Source organism: Osmerus mordax, chromosome 9, assembly GCF_038355195.1.
Source record: "Osmerus mordax isolate fOsmMor3 chromosome 9, fOsmMor3.pri, whole genome shotgun sequence".
NCBI classification, from domain to species: domain Eukaryota; kingdom Metazoa; phylum Chordata; class Actinopteri; order Osmeriformes; family Osmeridae; genus Osmerus; species Osmerus mordax.
This window is the reverse complement of record NC_090058.1, coordinates 1,164,516-1,185,638: the sequence shown is the minus strand read 5'-3', so window position 1 is coordinate 1,185,638 and position 21,123 is coordinate 1,164,516. Positions and strand designations below refer to the sequence as shown.

Sequence of the window (21,123 nt, the reverse complement as noted above, 5' to 3'; positions counted from 1 at the left end):
ACGGGGGGAGGGGGACACGGGGGGCGGGGGACACGGGGGGAGGGGGACACGGGGGGAGGGGGAGATTGGGGGAGGGGGGGGCGGGGGACACGGGGGGAGGGGGACACGGGGGAGGGGGACATGGGACACGGGACACACGGGGGGAGGGGGACACGGGGGAGGGGGAGATTGGGGGCGGGGGACACGGGGGGCGGGGGACACGGGGGCGGGGGAGATTGGGGGAGGGGGACACGGGGGGCGGGGGAGACACTGTCACTACAGCTCAGACCCGTCTGGGCCATCCCTGCCATCTCTCAGCTTCCCAACCCAGCCGGACTACTAGGCGGAAACACCAGTGAGATTATTCCGGTTGAAGAGCGTCGCTCAGAGGCTGGACAGATGGAGCGGGGGTAAGCACTGTGTAAACTGCGGCGAGGGAACGGCTCATGGAGGTGAAACAGGAGAGGATAGAGGATCGTGATGCTGCCCTTCCACAGAAGAAGATTGACTGTTACTGTGACCTGTAGAAAACAGAGGACGATCAGGCGAAAGGTTCTCACTTGAGGTTCTCCGAGCTGAACTCCGACTCCAGGAAGCGGAGGAACTGGTCTCTCCCGGCCGGATCCTTCAGGGCCTCGTCCAGAGAGAAGCCCCACCTCTTCACTCGGCGCTGGTTGGGATCCCGGCTGCTCACATGGGAGAGATACAACACCCGTCACACCCCCTGAAACACAGCCGGACCTGCCTGGCTCCAGCCTCACACCCCCTGAAACACAGCCGGACCTGCCTGGCTCCAGCCTCACACCCCCTGTGGTTGTCTGTCTGGTGTTTTTATTAGTTTAACAAGTCTGGATGTAGATGGGTAGTGGCACTCCCTAGGGGGCTACAGCTCAGTACAGTTTAGCCCCAGACACACCTCGACGCACACGCAAACCCTGTGACCTCATGTCTGCAGACACCACCCCCCCCACACACACACACCTCTACATGACAACCTCCCCTGACGCCCGTGGAAGCTCCCTGACCCCTGGACGACCTCACCTGGCCTCCAGGTCCCAGAAGGCAGCATCGTCGCTGATCCAGGGGTTGGACGGCTCCGGCAACGACACGAAGGCATCGTACTCTGCAAACTGCTCCGTGTAGCTCATGAGGCTGTCGGCCACCTTGGACATCTTCATGCAGTGTCTGTCCAGCTGGGTGTTGAGGAAGGTGATCTGTGAGGGGGGGGGGGGAGAAGGGATGAGTCTCCAGTGTCCTCCCTCAGGGGGGAGAGCTTGGCGATGGACGAGCGAGGAGGACGGGAGAGGGTGACCTAGCTGGCAGGACCTGTGTCTGACTTACCTCCTTCTCCATGTCGCCTTTGGTGAGCTTCCTGGCCGGCTGGAAGGGGAAGTGGACGGGGCTGTGAGTCTGGCCCTCGTCCGTCACTCCGTACACCGACTGGACACAGAGAGACAGAGGGAGACAGGAAGGCTGAGACAGAGAAGGACTTTCATTCAAGTCAATTAAAACTTTATTACAGACTCTCAGGTTCTGGACACACTGACTAAAAGACAGCAAACTGTTTAGATCAACCTTTGGCCCAAGCTAAGAAGCAAACGTCCATAAATGATGTTGATTTAATTCCAACAAATCACATTTTCAGTGTTGTACCTTTTTGACTCTCTGTGGATTCCTCTCTCGACGGCACTTGCGGATGTCCATTTCTGTGGTGTTAACACAGCCTGGCTACGGAACAGTTACAGGGTCAGAAAACTGTCCTATGTGGTTCTACAGGAACACACACAGCTACGCTGACTGAAGGATAACTCTCACTCCTAACCTCCATCCATCCAGACTGTCTTGTGTCTCCCTGTCTGCTAGCTGTTCCTGCTATTATCTAGTCAGTCTCTCTATTCTCTACACCTCTCCCTTTCAGGGCCTAAACCCCCCCCCTCCTCCTCTACTCTTTCCATTCTCCTCTCCTCCTCCTCTCCCTCCTCTCCTCTCCCTCCCTTCCCCTCCTCCTCCCCTCCCCTCCCCCTCCTCCTCTCAGCTCACCACAGGTCGATGGACGTCCCAGAACGCCCTCTCCTGACTGTCCAGAATCTTCCGTTCTGCTTTATCCTTCTTCCTGTCAATCCTGCGGAGGCCAGACAGGGTCAGGTGAGCTCTCTGTCCTCCAAGCTCTGTCCTGACCAGCTCCAATCGCAGACTGAAAGCTCAAAGGGTGGGTCACAACCTGTCTGTTCGCCTCACCAAGCAGTCCTTGGTCTTGCCGCGGGGTGAGACCACGGCCTTATGTAACTGACATTTACCCATCAGCGCTTGGTTGGCCTGGTTCACTCTCCAGATGTAGCTGAACTTAATGTACTCTGTGTTAATACAGTGCTGTGTGTGCTACTGTGGTCAATAGAAAAGAATAGTTGGATATTTCCTCCTGTTAGTATACAAGCTTTGCACCGTGTTTACACATGCCGACCACCAGGGGGTGATCAAGTAAAATGAAAGAAACAGGAAGAGTCGCTCTGGATAAGAGCGTCTGCTAAATGACTAAATGTAAGAGAAAAGACAGGTCACCCCTGGGAATACCTCTTTCTGTTACAATACAGGGAGAGACCTGTACTTCCTGTTACAGTACAGGGAGTTATACCTGTACTTCCTGTTACAGTACAGGGAGAGACCTGTACTTCCTGTTACAGTACAGGGAAAGAGACCTGTACTTCCTGTTCCATGAGGGGTCTGCCTCTGAGGGTTGATGCGGTTAAGTGATTTTGCACTCACTTGACTTGTGCTTCTGCTTGCAGGAAGATGAACTCCCACTTCCTGGCAAAGGCTCTCTGAAGTCTGGCCAGGTTCTCCTGAAGAGCCAGAACAAGACCAAGCGAGGGGCAGTAAACAATCAGAGACGGTTTGGATCGTTAGAGGAAAAACTCCAGCGCACATTTCAATCTACTGAATGTGAGAGAGACAGAAATACATAAATATCCTGAATGCTGTAGGCTTGCAACTTGTCCCTACTAATGGCATCAGCTATGCACATGCATAATATCTTTCACATTCATGACCTACTTCTGACGAGAGAGAAAACATTCACACAACTACCAGACCTTTTGTGTGTCTGAAAATGTAACGCCTAGAGGTTAGTGGTGTGGACCTGCGTGTGGGAAGGCAGTGTTGCTGGGGGCGTTGTACAGTGCAGCGCTGCCTTGGTACCCTGCATTGGGGTGCACTATCGTAGCTGACTCATAAACACACGAACGCAGGAACTCACAGCCTCGTAGTCTGCTAGCTCCAGTCTGGCTTTATTCTGCATGGTGCGTTTACACAAGTATATAGCTGCAGAGCAGGGAGAGAGAGAGGAGAGAAAGGAGAGAGAGGGAGAGAGAGACAGAGAGAGAGAGGGAGAGAGAGACAGAGAGAGAGAGAGAGAGAGAGAGAGAGAGAGAGAGAGAGAGAGAGAGAGAGAGAGAGAGAGAGAGAGAGAGAGAGGGAGAGAGAGAGAGAAACGAGAGTTAAATCAAGTCAGTTATTTGACATTTTTAGATTTCCGTTCGATTTTGTGTAGCAACCAAATGTCACAACGGCTTTAACCATCCTGTCACATCTGGGGCTGAGAGCGAGGAACACAAAGACAACCACCTACTAGTCTTGGCTCTGAGCTGATTAACCCGTTCAGCAGGACACAGTGGCGCTGAGGGATATTTAATTAGACAGTTGGCATCTTTTGTCATTTATAGAAGTGGACCTGGGTAAATACCATGCAAACATGAATGCCCCGAGGTGTGTGTGTGTGTGTGTGTGTGTGTGTGTGTGTGTGTGTGTGTGTGTGTGTGTGTGTGTGTGTGTGTGTGTGTGTGTGTGTGTGTGTGTGCAGTAGTGTGTCAGGGATGGTCTGTAGGCTGTTTGCTAACTGGCTCATCTGGGCTTGTTGAAGGTAAACTGAAATTTCCTGTGGATCCGTTCCACATGTAGGTGTTATGGTGCTTTTCCACAGCATGGTACCGACTTGACTCTACTCGCCTTGTTTGGTTTTTCACTGCACATATCTGGTACCTACATGGTACTTTTCTAGGACCCTCTCTGTCGAGGTTCCAAGCAAGCTGAAGCAATACTAAAATGTGACGTGAAACACAGCAGACTACTGATTGGTCAAGGAGACCAATCAGCATTTTAAATGGTCTGTCATGACCCAGTCTGATGGGGTGTCTAATCCTAGACCTCTAGTCCTGGGTGTCTAATCCCAGACCCAGTCTAGTCCTGGGTGTCTAATCCCAGACCTCTAGTCCTGGGTGTCTAATCCCAGACCCAGTCTAGTCCTGGGTGTCTAATCCCAGACCTATAGTCCTGGGTGTCTAATCCCAGACCCAGTCTAGTCCTGGGTGTCTAATCCCAGACCTATAGTCCTGGGTGTCTAATCCCAGACCCATTCTAGTCCTGGGTGTCTAATCCCAAACCCAGTCTAGTCCTGGGTGTCTAATCCCAGACCCAGTCTAGTCCTGGGTGTCTAATCCAAGACTTCTAGTCCTGGTCTGGAACCTGTGAGGAGTGGGCTCCCTGGCTCTGAGGGCCACACAGCGGGGGTCCACACAGCGGGGGTCCACACAGCAGGGGGAGGTCCACAGCCTCTACATGACTCACCATAATCTGTGTTCTCAGGCTCCCAGCAGTTAGACGGCCAAAAATACGGAGCCTGGAGAGGAAGACGAAGATGTAAAGAAAGAAAGATAGAGTGACAGAGAGAGAGAGGGAGAGAGAGAGAGAGGTAGAGCAAATGAGAGAGAGAATTAGGCCCTTAGGTACAGTTGATATTATATACAATCCTATCTCCATTGTGTTGACCCAGTAGCCAACATCCCAGCAGCAACCTAGAAATGAGTTTCCAGGATGTTCCTCTCCCTGGTGATGGTGGGCCACAGGGAGATGAGTTTCTGATGAAGATCAATGTGTTCGTCATGCGCCTGGTTATCCCCCAGGAGGGAACGCAAGCTGCTCCAGCTCTATTTCATCATCTATCGCAATCAATATTACAGATTCAAAAGTCTTTCTCTAATCCATCAATTATACATCTCAGAGCTTTATCATCCATTCTTAATGGTGGGTGAATCAATGACATGTTTCGCTTCCAATATCACTCAGTCTGATTAGCCTCAGGATCGCAAGACTGGTGATTAAGAATAGGTCTTCCCGTAGTCCCTATGTACACATCTGACAGACAGGTTCATTCTCGCTTCATGCTTTATTCAGATCAGTTCCAAACTGGGAGCAGCAGCGTCACAAGAAACATTTCACGACAGAAAACGAGCATGTGCCCAAATAGCCAGCCTGACTCAAAGCTCAGCAGGAACTTGTCATTAAATCTGGGTCTCTAACAGACGTAACACCTATTTATAACCCAGCATCACTACATGACTACAAAACCCCTGTCCCTGTCATAGCTGCCACGAGGGAAGGAGAGAGAGATATTAAAGTGAGAAAGAGAAGGAGAGAGAGAGAGAAAGACAAAGAGAGAGAAAGAGAGAGAGAGAGAGAAAGAGAGAGAGAGAAAGAAAGAGAGAGAGAACGGGCAATTTATTCTCAGAGCACGCAGGTCTCTTTCAATGGCGAGGATGACACTGAATTGTTGCATCATAAACACTAGAGGGAGTATTTTTAGTCTCATTTGAATGAAGTCCCCCCCTCCCCCTCCCCCCCACACACAACCCTCCGGCAGTGAGGAGCATAATGTGTTTTAATTTAAAGGGAAAATAAGTGTGGATAAGAGGATTGGGGGAGGAGACATGAATGGGTGGAGGAGGGATGCCGGGTGGGTGAGGAGGATGGAGGAGGTGCTGGGAGGGTGGAGGAGGTGCTGGGTGGGTTAAGGAGGTGCGGGGAGGGTGGAGGAGGGGCTGGGAGGGTGGAGGAGGTGCTGGGTGGGTGGAGGAGGTGCTGGGAGGGTGGAGGAGGTGCTGGGTGGGTTAAGGAGGTGCTGGGAGGGTGGAGGAGGTGCTGGGTGGGTTAAGGAGGTGCTGGGAGGGTGGAGGAGGTGCTGGGAGGGTGGAGGAGGTGCTGGGAGGGTGGAGGAGGTGCTGGAAGGGTGGAGGAGGTGCTGGGAGGGTGGAGGAGGTGCTGTGAGGGTGGAGGAGGTCCAGGGAGGGTGGAGGAGGGGCTGGGAGGGTGGAGGAGGTGCTGGGAGGGTGGAGGAGGTGCTGGGAGGGTGGAGGAGGTGCTGGGAGGGTGGAGGAGGTCCTGGGTGGGTGGAGGAGGTCCTGGGTGGGTGGAGGAGGTGCTGGGAGGGTGGAGGAGGTGCTGTGAGGGTGGAGGAGGTCCAGGGAGGGTGGAGGAGGGGCTGGGAGGGTGGAGGAGGTGCTGCGAGGGTGGAGGAGGTCCTGGGTGGGTGACAGGTGAAGGTACAGAAGTTGCCAGGTCAGAGCCAGCTCACCTGAAAGCGGTACAAGGTGCTGTCATCCTTCAGCGTGAGGACATGGTCAGAGATGGGCAACATGTAGCCCAGCGCGGCCACCAGGCTGCCCAGGTGCACGGCCTCCACTGGGGGAGAAGCACAGGCTCTCTAACACCTGCTTAGGTCTCTTTTGTGCTGTTTGTGCATGTACACTGGAATTCTGTGGTCTATGCCTCTCTGGACAGTTTTGTCTGTCTAGGTTGTCTGTCTGTCTAAGTTGATAAGAAATAAATCCTAATCGCATATGAGCTACTGTTTTTATCAACAATAAACAAACATTGAAAATGAACAACTGAGAAAAGCACTAGACCAGGGACACCTGGACCAGTAAAACAGGAGAACCTGTGTGGGGTGTGTGTGTGTGTGTGTGTGTGCGTGTGTCCTACCGGCATCCTCGATGGACAGATTCTTCATCAGCCATTGAACGATATCTGCTCCTGGGATTCAAAAGAACACAAAGAGTGGGACACTGAATTAGCATGTCGACAACCAACATGTTACTGTACACACACAGCTATATACGGAAACAGCTTTTCTAATATCAAACAAGACTTTCCTAAAGCTGTCGGGGTGAATGTTAACGTTGTGGAGGCTGGAGATGTTCGAGCTCAGCAGCAGGAATGATGTGGGCCAGGAGATCAGGCAGAACTGTGTGGTTTTATGCCATGGATGAAAAGATGGGCTCTCATTCTAACAATAACCAAGACACAAAACAAGTAACTGTCTTTCCTTTGAAAGTCCTGTACAGCAGAGTGTGTGTGTGTGTGTGTGTGTGTGTGTGTGTGTGTGTGTGTGTGTGTGTGTGTGTGTGTGTGTGTGTGTGTGTGTGTGTAAGAGGTGAGTCAGACAAGCCTTCCAGCAGGAGGAGAAATCCCCCACCCAACAGCACCCTAGTTACAGTTGACTCACACATGCTGTCACTCACTCACTCACACACGCACACTCACACACACCCACGTACACTCACAAACACACAAACACACACACACCAGATCAGTCATATTGACAATGCCCTTCTCAAGTCTGTGTGTAAACACCCAAGCAGCGCGGCAGTGCAGTGACAGGAGGAGCAGCACCCTGTTTCCTCCCCAGTCAGAACCCAGGCTGGCTGAGACACGCTCAGGCCCACTGCAGCAGCACCAGCTTAAACCAGCCTGAAAGGTCATATTTACTCTAATGATTTCCACTCTCCCTGCTCTCGCTTATTGTGAGACACAAAAACACACACAAAGACACACGCACAGATACATGTTTGAACTCAAGCACACACACACTGTAACTCAAGCACACACACACACCTGACACCACACTTGGGATCCTGGACAGGAAGCTCTTGACGGTGCGGATGGCTAGGCCGCCGGTCTTCTCATCCTGAATCCTGGTAATGATGTCTTCGATCTGCAGCAGACAGGAGCGGACAGGGTAAGAAAGAATTCTCTGAAGCTAGTATGACTTTCCCCATTAGCCTACTGAATAAAGGCCAAAGATTGTTTTTGTGCCAGTATTTCAGTGTGTGTATGCGTGTTTGCATGCTTTGTCTGTGTGTACATGTTTGTGTGCTGTGTGTGTGTGTATGTGTGCATCTGTGTTGATCAGAGAACTGTTTATCAAACCCAGCTGTTCCCACGGAAACAAGCCCGCCAACAACAGGGGTGGGAGATGAACATCAAACCTCACAGCCAGCAGCCCTCTGCTCCCCAGTACCCAGCAGCCCTCTGCTCCCCAGTACCCAGCAGCCCTCTGCTCCCCAGTACCCAGCATGCACACACAGCCACCTCCATCTTTAAGTACGTGACACACACACTCATCCACCTGCTCCTGCTGAGACAGGAGACGGAGGGAGATGATTGGCCTGCTTGTTACGTCTGCAGGTTAACAGGATCATTGTGGTGTGTGGGACCTGGAGAGATACACAATGACGCATCTACATAGAGTATCTATCGACAGCATCCAGACAGTATTTACATAGAGCATCTACATAGAGTATCTATCTACTCTAGGAATTTGCTTTGGTATAGCTTGGTGCATACCAGTAAACACTACTCACTACAGTGAGTAGTGTAAATTGCGGGGGTAGTCGATAGATATCTGCAGTAGAACTTAGCGACTCGAGTCAAGCTGTGCCAGAAACATGCACTGGAAAAGCACACAATTTTTTAAAATTAGTTTTATAGTTTGTATGACCTCCAGTAAGCTTGGTCCTGGTGCTAGACACTGTAGAAAGGACCGTTCTGTAGCTTCAGCTTGCTACTAACAATCAAGAGGCAATTATCCCACTGACTAAGTGTTTAATGGATGAGTCACAGACCGCGGTCGTAAATCCGCTGTGGAACACCTGAGCAACCTAGTTTAGACATGTAGGGGTTTGATAACAGCCATTAAGCCTGGAGAATGATGGTGAGTGAAGACAATAACCATTCTCTCACCATCAGAGTGTCTTAGTATGAATTATTGAACATCCACTGAAAAGAATTACAGCTTTGGAACTCAGTCAGGGTTGTTGATAAATCAGTGAGCGTGTGTGTAAAAGATGGGGAGTTTGAACGAGAGGAGAAAGGCCTGTATCTGCTCTGTGGAGAAAAAGGCAGGATATGACTGGAGTCATTTCAGAAATACACAACCTGTCCAAATGGATTTAAAGCTCTTCTTATTTTGAGGACAACCTTCCGAGGAAAAACAAACAGCTCTGAAATCTTCTCCAGTGATCCAACATACCTCCCATCTACACAGCCCACGAGACCCTGGAGGAAGAAGATTTCATTATTTTGGTTCTTATGTAATCATGGAGCTTTGACAGCATAGAAAATGACTTATTATCTCCCTATGGAATAACAGTGGTCCAGAGGTGCTTTGGGCTGGGGTACAGAAAAGCTGTGCGTATCTCTTAGGAAGGAAGGCTGCTGGTGTTAGCTGCTTACTGTCCGACATGGCAGGGGCTTCTGGGAGCGAGACATTCCTGCCAGGCCGTGATAACGGCACTCTGGCTCTCTGTTCTGAGCTGCACTAACAGCATCATGGGAGAGGAGTGTGTGGTCGGGGGTCCCGATGTTTGCATGTGTGTTCGTCCAAGGCTTTAGGTTTTGAGAAAACACTTCATTTAACAACACAATCTTCATTTTGGGAAGTGAAGTCATTTATCTGATCCATAAATGGTCTCGGACAAGCTAATATGAAAATCTAAAAAGTGCCCAAAATTAGTCCCTCATAAAAAATGGATCAGTCCGTAATAGACCCATCAATGATTCAACAGCCGGCAGACAGACAAACTGAGAAATGTTAAGTCTGTGAAGAACATCGATGGACGAATCTCCAGATGTTTAGGATGGATGCCTGCCCCAGTTTTTATCGAGTGAAGTTCTTCAGAATCAAGTTCCCTCTCTCCAGCAAGGGACAGTGTTGGACACACAGTGTGGAACACAGCTGCATGGTCAGACAGTGTAGAACACAGCTGCATGGTTAACTGTCCAGCATACTAACAGCAATCAATTACACAGAAACCAGTTTCCATGGCTTCTAACAAACAGAAACAAATATTTCTAACTTTCAGATTTCTAAAGTTCTGAGCGAACTTCTCTCCCTCGCCGGTGTGATACTGGCCCTGCCCCCCTAGGACCTGGCCCTGCCCCCCTAGGACCTGGCCCTGCCCCCCTAGGACCTGGCCCTGCCCCCCTAGGACCTGGCCCTGCCCCCCTAGGACCTGGCCCTGCCCCCCTAGGACCTGGCCCTGGCCCCACAGCACGGCCCGCCAGCCAGCCCCCAGCTGCAGTAGCAGGCCTGGGGGAGGAGGTGTGAATGAGGCCTGCAGCTGGAGGAGACTCCCCCCGGCCTCCTGGCAGGACGGCTGCATGCCTGGTCTGGGCCACGCGCTAACAGCCCGCCCCCTGTCTCCCCCTGGTGTGGCACCAGGGAGAGACACTGTGGCAGGCCCTGGAGGTGTGGCACCAGGGAGAGACACTGTGGCAGGCCCTGGGACACACCAGCCCAGCAAGCAGAGACAGGACAGCCCTGCTGTTCTCCAACGCACATGCAGGAGTCGACGTTGCTAATAATATCTTTATTTTCCAGATGACCCAAATTCATGTTGTTTACTGTATGCTCACACGAGTTGCCCGTGTACACACAAGCAGCCATGCAAGTTGCCAGGCATACACATTTGAACACACACAAACACACACTAGCATCCAGTACAGCTATCATTTCTCATTACTGCATCCAATATTTGTTATAAAAAATTACAAATTTGTTATTTTAACCATAAGAGCATTTGTTATGCTCTTATGGTTCTTCCCTTTGGCACTTACTTTGGTTGTTCACAATGTGTGCTTCATGTTTTGGCTACTCGCAATGTTTTGTGGCTATCTTGTTGTTATGATCAGTGACCTATGCACTTTGTAAAGCTCTCTCTTGGAAGTCGCTTTGGATAAAAGCGTCTGCTAAATGAATACATGTAAAAAGAATACCATTCTTCCCTATAAATGCCAAGACGTATATTCAGTGGAATGTTCTATTGTGAGCCAGAGGAAAGCTTGAATCCAGCTTGTGTTTTTCAAGAGCGTTTCCCCATCTTCCCCTTGACAGACGTTGTTACACTCACTGAAGCTTTTTACTTTACCAATACAGCTCCTTTAATACCCTTTGATCATTAGAGGGCCTGGATTGCAAATGCACTAAAGTTAATTGTTTACCTTGGAGAAAACAGCATAATCACTCAGATTCTGCTAGGAATTTAAGCTTCAGAAGGTTATAAAAATGTATTAACGCGCCTCTGCAAATGGCTCTGAGGTGCTGGCTTCTGCTGGATGTTGTTGTTGTTCTGGCACAGAGCAGCAACTGAAGCAGTGTGTTTGTTACGCGGAGGGGCTTTCCTTTGAGGAAAAGTTGCTTCTGTGAGGTAGAAAAAGGCCCTTTCACTCAAATGTACACATCTAATCTGTGTTTCTCTTATGTCCACAAGCCATTGCTGGATGGAGACGAGACACAAGTGGATTTAGTAACACAGGGCCCTCTGGCCCTCTGCGCTGATTAGGTGTCAGCTTGTCTGCCCAGAGACCAGACCTCAACACTTTCCATCTGCTTGAGTACCTTCCGCGGACGTTGGAAGATTCCCAAATGTGTCCCGACAGAAAGGCTCCGAGCCAGAGCATCCGAAAAAAACACCCAATCAGAGCCTGGTGTGACTGGGAGGGTCGACAGGCCAGTGTTCCTGAGATCCAGGGGGAAAGCGTCCCGTTGTGATTCAGAACCGAGCCCCACACGGCTGAGCTGTTGATGAGGGGAGCTAGCTTCCTGTCTGGGCCTCCAGCGGGAGACGAGCTTCCCTGACGCTCCAGCTGAACAAAGTGGGACCTGATGGGAGAGGGAGGGTCCACACCGGCTGGAGTTTCCATGGCAACTCGGCGAGAGAGAGGGGGAGTGAGGAAGGGAGCAATTAAAAGTTTGTGGAATTCTTCCAGAGCCGGGAAGGAAGCCAGTCGGACTACACTGACAAACACCCATTAGACCGGGAGGCAAAAGATACTGTAGACACGGATGTTTTCCCTGTTTCAAACAAGATGAAATACAAAACACTTCAGAAATACACAAAGAAATCAAAGAAGGTGCTTTGATACTGTGTTTTGCCTCAGGGTTGTCAGCTGAGAAAAGCTGTAAGACTTGAGCCAATAGAACAGAGCTGACCAGAAGAGACACTTGACGAACCCATCATGACTCATCAGGTTGTCTCTCCGGTAGCGAGAGAAGAGGATGATATAAAAGCCATACCCCCACCTCCAGCTGTCTGAAGTGAGACCCTCCATCGGTTGCTAAGGACAGCAGAGAAAACAGACTAACAATCTAGTGTCCCTCAGAAACCTCAGGCCACTTCAAGGGGTCTTGAGATAGAAACGCACAGCCGTTCGGAAAAAAAGAAGTACATTAGCGGTCTCAAATCTGGGAGTCAGGTGGCTGAGCGGTGAGGGAATCGGGCTAGTAATTCGAAGGTTGCCAGTTCGATTCCCGGTCATGCCAACTGACGTTGTGTCCTTGGGCAAGGCACTTCACCCTACTTGCCTCGGGGGAATGGATAAGATAAGACGCTCTGGATAAGAGTGTCTGCTAAATGACTAAATGTAAATGTAAATCTGAGAGAGCGCTTTTAGACGTGACCCTGTAACAGTCCGTCTCTGACAAGGCTGATAGATCTGCCTCAGATATTTCCACCATCCCACACTACTCCCTCTCTGCTGTAGGGCTCTGAGATGAGTCACCCTCGTCTTTATCAACGTGTGTGTGGCAGGAGTGCAGCTAATTCTCGGGAAAAAAAACTATCCAACATGTCACACACCCCCAGAAGTTCTTAGTCCGGAAAAGCCGTGTTTGGAGCTAACATCACCTGCATTCTGATCAGCTCTGGGTCTGTCTCTGCTCTCTAATCAGGTCCCCAGCCTTCAGGCTCGCTCTGCAACTAAGGAAGAAAAGCCAAAGAAGCCCATTTACATCCTGAGTGAGAAAAACAGCAACATTCGATTAGAGGAAGAGAGACAAGGAGAGAAGGATGAGACATCGAGAAGAGAGATGCACTGTGGAAGGCGGGAGACTTGAGGAGAGATCTGGAGGCTCTTCAGACGCTCTGTCTAGTTTCAACAGGGAGACATTTTCAAAACTACACTTTTAGGAGGGCATTCTGCGTCTATTATATCGTCTATTATATTTATATTTGGTTTTACTGTTTGAGTGTTCGAGTTCAGACGAGTCCTTCAGTCAAGTCTCACTTCGAAGTGTCAGAAGTCTCACTCCTCACTGTGAAGCGAGGCGAGGCAGAGAAGGGGTGAGTAGTATTTGACAGTAGAGAGAAGGGAGGAGGGGTGGGAGGAGGGTTGGGAGGAGGGGTGGGAGGAGGAGGATGGTAGATAGTACTGTTCTATTCCAAGACTTAAGTGATTAAACGCGGGCTCCCTATGTGGGCATCTGATGGGACGACCAGACTGCCACAGTTTTAGCTGCTGTGGTTGTTGACACACATCTCACTCATCATTATCACTGTCTTCGGAAAGAGGCGATGGATACTACCCTGCCTGGTGCCTGTGCTGCCGTGCTCTCTCCTAAAATAGCAGCGGTGGTGTTGGTCCCTGCTGGAGAGACTGTCTGGAGAGCTGCTGAAGCTGGTCAGAGTGAAGAGACAGCACTCACACACTCCAGCACTGGAGACTGCACACTTGTAACCGTGATGCCAAAAGTGAAAGTCCATATTGTTGCCGCATCTCTTTTGTCAGATTTCAGGTTCTCTATGAACGACCCTTCAGCACATTATGAATCCGACAGGAGTCAAGCACAGTATGTCCAGAAGCATTAACCCACCAGTCTACTCCTCTCCACCATGTCCATATTTGATGCTGTCAGTCTGACCAGCAGTGAGTATGGACGCCCCTAGCTGCTCTGGGCATCTGGGCTAACTGGGTTAGTGGGGGGCAGAGGACCCTGACTCAGACCTGGGGGCCATGAGGGCCGTTCTGGCTGAGAGAGGCAGTGGTCTGACTCTCCTGCAGGGAGGGAGGGCAGCCCTGGACAGGGGTAGGCACCAAGGAGGACCGGCAGGGTGCCTCGACAGGGCGTGTGCAGTCAGTATCGTACCACAGGAACATAGACAGCCCCCCCCCCCACAGCTCCGCCGCTCTGATCACACCTGCCTGCTCCTTTGATCAGGCTGCTATGCAGACGGTAAGGGCTGAACACTAGTTCCAGGACAGTCTGATAAGAGGAATCCTCCCTCACCCCTAACCAGGAAGAGAGCCCGTCCACATCCAGCAGCAGATGCTTCCACAGGCTCTCATTAAGAATCTGGAGAATATAAACTGCACTCCTCAGCTTCATCAGCTTTAACAAGTCTTGATTTCAATGAATGTTTGCATTTTAATGTTTTTGCAATGTCCGGTTATCTGTTCTACACGTCTGCCACGAGAGGCAACCTCACACACACAGCCTCACACACACAGCCTCACACACACAGCCTCACACACACAGCCTCACACACACAGCCTCACACACACAGCAGCTAGACCACGTCTTCAGCTAAAGCCAAGTGTTCTCCAAGAAATACATATTTTATAAACTCCACACAGATTGAAATGATTCCTACTCATGAATGCATCCCGGTTGGTGGCATGCAGCTGTCACACGCGTGATGAAGGAACAGGGAAGTGACATCGCCTTGTAAGTCTTGGATGAGTCTTGGTTGCTAGTCATGTTGTTGTGAAACGTTTCGGATTCCTCAGTGGCATATCTTTATCTTCTCTCTAGGGCTGACTGTCAAAATACTCTGTACCATCACCTTACTACACCTGTACCATCACCTTAGTCAACCTGTACCATCACCTTAGTCAACCTGTACCATCACCTTACTACACCTGTACCATCACCTTACTACACCTGTACCATCACCTTAGTCAACCTGTACCATCACCTTACTCCACCCGTACCATGACCTTACTCCACCCATACCATCACCTTACTCCACCCGTACCATCACCTTACTCCACCCGTACCATCACCTTACTCCACCCGTACCATCACCTTACTCCACCTGTACTATCACCTTACTCCACCTGTACCATCACCTTACTCCACCTGTACCATCACCTTACTCCACCTGTACCATCACCTTACTCCACCTGTACCATCACCTTACTCCACCTGTACCATCACCTTACTCCACCTGTGCAGCAGTAGGGCAAATTGAAAAGGTATGTTGTGAGAGAATGTAGGAAGCTACGGCAGCTGCAGGGGAATGCTTCCTGTCTGAGCCAGACATGCTTCCTGTCTGAGTCAGACATGCTTCCTGTCTGAGCCAGACATGCTTCCTGTCTGAGTCAGACATGCTTCCTGTCTGAGCCAGACATGCTTCCTGTATGAGCAAGACATGCTTCCTGTCTGAGTAAGACATGCTTCCTGTCTGAGCCAGACACGCTTCCTGTCTGAGCCAGACACGCTTCCTGTCTGAGTCAGACATGCTTCCTGTCTGAGCCAGACATGCTTCCTGTCTGAGCCAGACATGCTTCCTGTCTGAGCCAGACACGCTTCCTGTCTGAGTCAGACACGCCAGTAGGTAGTCTGCTGGTCAACCTCCAGCATCACAATCACAAACACTGTGTATCGTGCACACAGCTTTCAGAAAGCTCAAATCAACACACACTGGGATCTATGTAAATATAGATATAACAAGTGTATTATACAAATATTTCAAAAGCCTATTACTGCCAGCCAGTGTGACAAATGTAAACCACCTGGTCTAAAAAGTATCGCTCTCTACTATTGCATAGAGAAGAAATTAGATTCAGCAGCCACAACGGCAGCTTAACTGACAAGAGAGGGAGATTTCATCTCCTGTGTGCCACAGATCAACTAGCCAGTAGGGATGGGGGGAAAATCGATTCACATTTGAATCGCAAATCAGTCATCTAGCGATTCACATCAATTCACAAAATCGCAAAAAATCGTGAAGAAATTTTTAATCGACCCCAAGAATCGATTAGAATCGAATCGTGAGGTACCAAAAGATTCCCACCCCTACTTGCCAGACACACACAGCTCATGTGATTCTCTGTGCCTCTGTAACTGATAGAAGGTGGCAGGAGGTGTGAGCTCGCTGGCCTTACATTCCGTCATAATCCTATTATTACCTACTAATGGCCTTTTAATAACATTAAATTACAGCAAGGATGTCGGATGGTTGGCCCCCTTGATTGAATCCTTGAGTGAAAACAAGTGTTTTATAATGGGATCTGTTAGGTTCGCCAGACACACCAGCTTTCACGCACTGCCCCAAAGTGTTTTCTGAACACATGGAAGATCTATGATGAAATGAACGAGCGAGTGGATGTTAGCCTATACTGTGGTAGCCTACCGTTGACGCTAAAATGAGCAGATATCACAGGCGTTAAACATAGTCTCATCACTGATGGATAGCATCAGCCTAGGTTAAGACCAGGATAAACCTCAATCAGACCCCACAATGTATAACTGTTCGTGAATAGTTTATTATCCTGTGGTAAAGTAAATATTTTCTCATTTCAGAGGAAGTGAGATCCACAATTCAACTCAATTCACCCGCCCTTACTTGAATGGCCTATAGTCTACTTCGACAATATTTTAAAATGAAGTGAAATGTCATTTTCTGTGTTTCTTGTTGGTCGGGTCCTATCTGTGTGTGACAGCTGGTTGTTATTCAGTGAGCGTGAGGGATGGTGCATGGCTCGACCATACCTGCCTCAGGACTTTGAACATCCCAATTATCTTGTAATTCGCCTTACAAAGGCGTTTGCTTGAGGAGCCGTGTCAGGCAAGGAATTTTAATATTTCCCTCCAAAATACATGGGTCCAGATTTGAATGCTCCAGGATTTGCAGACATGAAAGAAGGAAAAGTATGGAAAAGTATGGATGTTAAACATTTTCAAAGGTCATAGTCTACCCCTAGCTGAACAAAGTTTGGCTGATGCCCCATTCAAACTGCAGGCTACATAAAGGTTTGTATTTCAGAGGCCAATTTTCATGGTAGAAAAAGCCCATAGCGCCGTACTTACAGGATGCCTTTGTAAAAGTCAGTCAGCTTTTGGCAAGAGTGAAGTCTTAATTCTTTCAGAAAATTCAATATTTCCGAATAGGCCTGCTTATACTTAGAATGATTATGTAATGTTGATGCCTGCCAACGTCCTCAAAGTTTTAGGGAGAAAAAGCTCCATATCCAATGTCGTCTAGATTTGATAACCTAATGACTTCTGTTAGAATTTCATTTTTTTTAAGCTACACGGAAGTAATGGTTTAGCTCAAGATTATGGTTAAGCTAGTGGTATTTGGAGAAAGGATTTCGATTATCTCGATATGACCCAGAACAGATTTGGCACTTTACTGCCAAGGAAATCTTTTTTATCTATGTACAAACATAACTATTTTACAGCCGTTGAATTGGGTGACTTTGATAGAATTCGATGGCCTAGTTTAGGCAGTATTTCTTTGCACACTTTATTTGCAAACACACACACACACACACAAATACATAGAACATTAGTTTGGTTGGGCTGTGCAGCAAGCAACAGCTAAGCTTTCAAGTGCAGCCTGCGAGGTTGTTAGGAGAAAGAGATGGTCTTCTGGAGTCTCCCAGAGTGAACATGCACGTGACAGCCATTCTCACACAGACAATTAGGCCTCTAGGGCATTACAAAGGAACACAATGTCAAACCCAAATAGCTGCACTGGAACAGTTCATTCATTTGGACATGATGCAATACTCACACCAGTACAAAGCTTCAGCGCCTTCTTCCGCCATGCCTTCCCCAGTTATGAAGACTAATCTTCACTTTCAGTGAATACCGTTTCAAATTCAAGGCCCTGTGCACTTCCATGATGTCTAACCAAATAAGTCCCATGTTGAGTAGATGTACCGCAAGCCCACTGTAAAACAGCCTTTATTTCACAGTTCATTACACATGTATTCTGCAGGTGTGGGGTCCAGGGATTCTGTCTGTCCTCACAGGCGAGGACCTGTATTCGGAGTGCGTTGCTCAAAATGACTTTAGCTTATTGTGTTCCGTGATGGAACATGGAAGCTAATCTGAAATGACTTCCATTTAGTCTTATTCAGAGACATCCAGGTTTGAGTCTCCTTTAGGGAGTGGCGTCATCAGACAAATGAAAGACATCATGTAGCTTGCCTCCTGCTCTTCACATGTCAACTCTGCTCAACTCTGGGGAGTTGCAGGTCTCTGTCTGACAGCCTTAGCACCCTCAGACAGAGCCAGCCCAGAGAACAGTCTGAGCTGTGAGCCCTGGGGTGGGGTAAGCCATGCCCTAGTTCCTCGGAGTGAGAGGGTGAGGCCAGCCCTGGTTCCTGGGGGTGAGAGGGTGAGGCCAGCCCTGGTTCCTGGGGGTGAGAGGGTGAGCGCAGCCCTGGTTCCTGGGGGTGAGAGGGTGAGCGCAGCCCTGGTTCCTGGGAGTGAGAGGGTGAGCGCAGCCCTGGTTCCTGGGAGTGAGAGGGTGAGGCCAGCCCTGGTTCCTGGGGGTGAGAGGGTGAGCGCAGCCCTGGTTCCTGGGGGTGAGAGGGTGAGCGCAGCCCTGGTTCCTGGGAGTGAGAGGGTGAGGCCAGCCCTGGTTCCTGGGGGTGAGAGGATGAGCGCAGCCCTGGTTCCTGGGAGTGAGAGGGTGAGCGCCTGAGTTCTTTCTTTCTCACGCAGGTTCGTGTGACGAGCATGAGCCGGATCATCTGGGCTCTCTGGGCTCTTCAGCAGGATGAGCTGACCGCTGTGACTCACGTTTGGCCTCGTGACTCATCCCTGCTTTGTCGTTGTCCCAGAGACAATCATCAGGCAGGCTATCTGTTGTCACCTGACTGTCGAGCGCTGTGCCGATGACTCGCTCTCCCATGACACGGAGATCATTTTAATCAAGCTCTCTATTTTTAGGATAACAAATGTATGCATTTTTCCAACATCAGGAGAAGAAATTAATATGTTGCTTTGGTCGCTGAGGACGTTATGAGATGCTGCCTCTGTACGGTAACACTGTAGGTATGGTAACACTGTAAGTACGGTAACACTGTAGGTATGGTAACACTGTAGGTACGGTAACACTGTAGGTATGGTAACACTGCAAGTACCGTAACACTGTAGGTATGGTAACACTGCAGGTATGGTAACACTGCAGGTACCGTAACACTGTAGGTACGGTAACACTGCAGGTACGGTAACACTGTAGGTATGGTAACACGGTAACACTGCAGGTATAGTAACACTGCAGGTACGGTAACACTGTAGGTATGGTAACACGGTAACACTGTAGGCATGGTAACACTGCAGGTATGGTAACACTGCAGGTACGGTAACACTGCCTCCGTCATGATATCAATATCCACAAAACAACAAAGAGTTATTCTTCTAGAACTTTAAGACAAGCCATGGTAATAAGTGTGAGGAAGGCAAACTTATCTTAAAGAATATCTCTGTCCGCACACAGAGGAGCAGCACAGTACAGTGGGTAATTCATGTCGGTTCCATCTATATTAAGTTGTGATGGTGGGTGGTACAAACACTGCATTATTTAATGTTCTCCTGTGAGGACCCAGTTGACAAGAAAGCATCCAGAGAGAAGACTTCCCTTCCCTGCTGGAGAAAAGCTACATGTATTATAGAGAAAAACCCTTTATTGACCGTCATGGTTCCTCAACATCCACAGATAAATAATCCCTCTGAGAGAGCAGAGACCAGCACACATTGAATCATCCAATTATGTTTTCAGTTTTCAGTGAACTTCGTGGATGTCCACTTGTTTATGCATCAACTGAAAGTAACCCCATTTTAATTCTGGTAAATAACACGTCAAGGACTGTTGGGTAACAGATGGAGCTGTCTACTAGGAATTGCCACCTAACACAGAACTTTTCTGGCTTCCGTACGGTACAACTGAGATAAGTGTCATCTTACGAGCTCAACAGGACGGCCAAGGCTCCAGGAAAAAGAGCGTTATCCCATTAAAACTTGATAAAGGTCTGTGTGTCATCCTCAGCGCGGCGGAGGCGCTGAGCGCGGCGTCCGTGTGCCTCAGCTGCGTTATCTAAAGTGCACACGGGAACAGTGGAGGAGGACCAGCAGACACCTCTGATGGCTCCTCCTTTTGGAGGACACAGATATCCTCCTCTGTCCCAGAGGCCCTTGGCGCCGAGTGGGGAGTGAGTCATCCTCGGGGGAGTGTGTGTGTGTGGGGGGGGGGGGGGACAGGCGGACGGGTGTCCTCAGCCCTGCTCTGCTGGAGAGCCGTCTCTCAGGCCCTCTCAGACTCATAGCCAGAGGTGAAAAGAGCTGGTTCCAAACGAAGCGCAGTCCTTCCTGAGGTTAGCTAATGGACGGTGGTGAAGGTTGGGGGGAGGAGGGGGCTGGGGGTTACTCTTGCAGCATGGCAGATTCAGAGCAGATCTGCAGAACTCCATGATGCAGTTTCCTGCACGCCACAGCCGCTGTCAGAAGACAGATTTAAGCATTCTGTTCAGCTAGTCGTGATGTATCAGGTTACGTTTAAATTAAAGCTCGGTTCCATCTGACTGGTAATCGGAACTTTCTGGATGGGATTAAGAGCCCACCTATTTTCCCTCCTTCCTCTCATTCCTCTTTCTGCCATTCCTCAGTTCACATTCATAGCCAAACGAGGAGATAAAAATATCTACTGAGAATAAATGTGCTGGCCATGAATAAAAGAATGCATGGAGGAACGATGTCCCGGTGGACTACATATTCCTCTAAAGATGGAATGCTCAAAATTAGCTTCAATTATTTATCAGCAATAAGCAGATGGAGACAGTGAGAGATAGATAGAGAGAGAGAGAAAGAGAGAGAGAGAGAGAGAGAGAGAGAGAGAGAGAGAGAGAGAGAGAGAGAGAGAGAGAGAGAGAGAGAGAGAGAGAGAGAGAGAGAGAGAGAGAGAGAGAGAGAGAGAGAGAGAGAGAGAGAGAGAGAGAGAGAGAGAGAGAGAGAGAGAGAGAGAGAGAGAGAGAGAGAGAGAGAGAGGGGGGGAATGAAAGAAGGTTGAGACTGGAATAGGAATAAGGGTGACGAAAGAGGAACCTAGTCTGGTTTGTTAACTGTGAGCACAGCAGCCCTCCTGTTGGAGCCTGAAGGGACTACGAGAGGACGGACACCAGTGACGTTACAACACGTGAAAGGCAGTATTGTGCTGTTCAGCCAGAGAGCTTCTCAGCAATCAG

General features: G+C 49.5%; 1 protein-coding gene across 1 annotated transcript in view; it reads right to left on the bottom strand.

The window, feature by feature from the left end:
- LOC136949446 (regulator of G-protein signaling 6-like) overlaps window positions 1–21,123 on the bottom strand; it is a 28,478-nt gene that overhangs the window by 1,669 nt on the left and 5,686 nt on the right. Inside the window, exons 3-13 of the mRNA XM_067243739.1 lie at window positions 7,702–7,801; window positions 6,790–6,840; window positions 6,383–6,489; window positions 4,600–4,651; window positions 3,233–3,297; window positions 2,743–2,819; window positions 2,020–2,101; window positions 1,633–1,707; window positions 1,321–1,419; window positions 1,021–1,193; window positions 540–665 (exon numbers count right to left, since the gene is read on the bottom strand). Coding sequence (XP_067099840.1) covers window positions 540–665; window positions 1,021–1,193; window positions 1,321–1,419; window positions 1,633–1,707; window positions 2,020–2,101; window positions 2,743–2,819; window positions 3,233–3,297; window positions 4,600–4,651; window positions 6,383–6,489; window positions 6,790–6,840; window positions 7,702–7,801 — 1,007 coding nt within the window. The remainder of the gene's footprint in view (window positions 1–539; window positions 666–1,020; window positions 1,194–1,320; window positions 1,420–1,632; window positions 1,708–2,019; window positions 2,102–2,742; window positions 2,820–3,232; window positions 3,298–4,599; window positions 4,652–6,382; window positions 6,490–6,789; window positions 6,841–7,701; window positions 7,802–21,123) is intronic.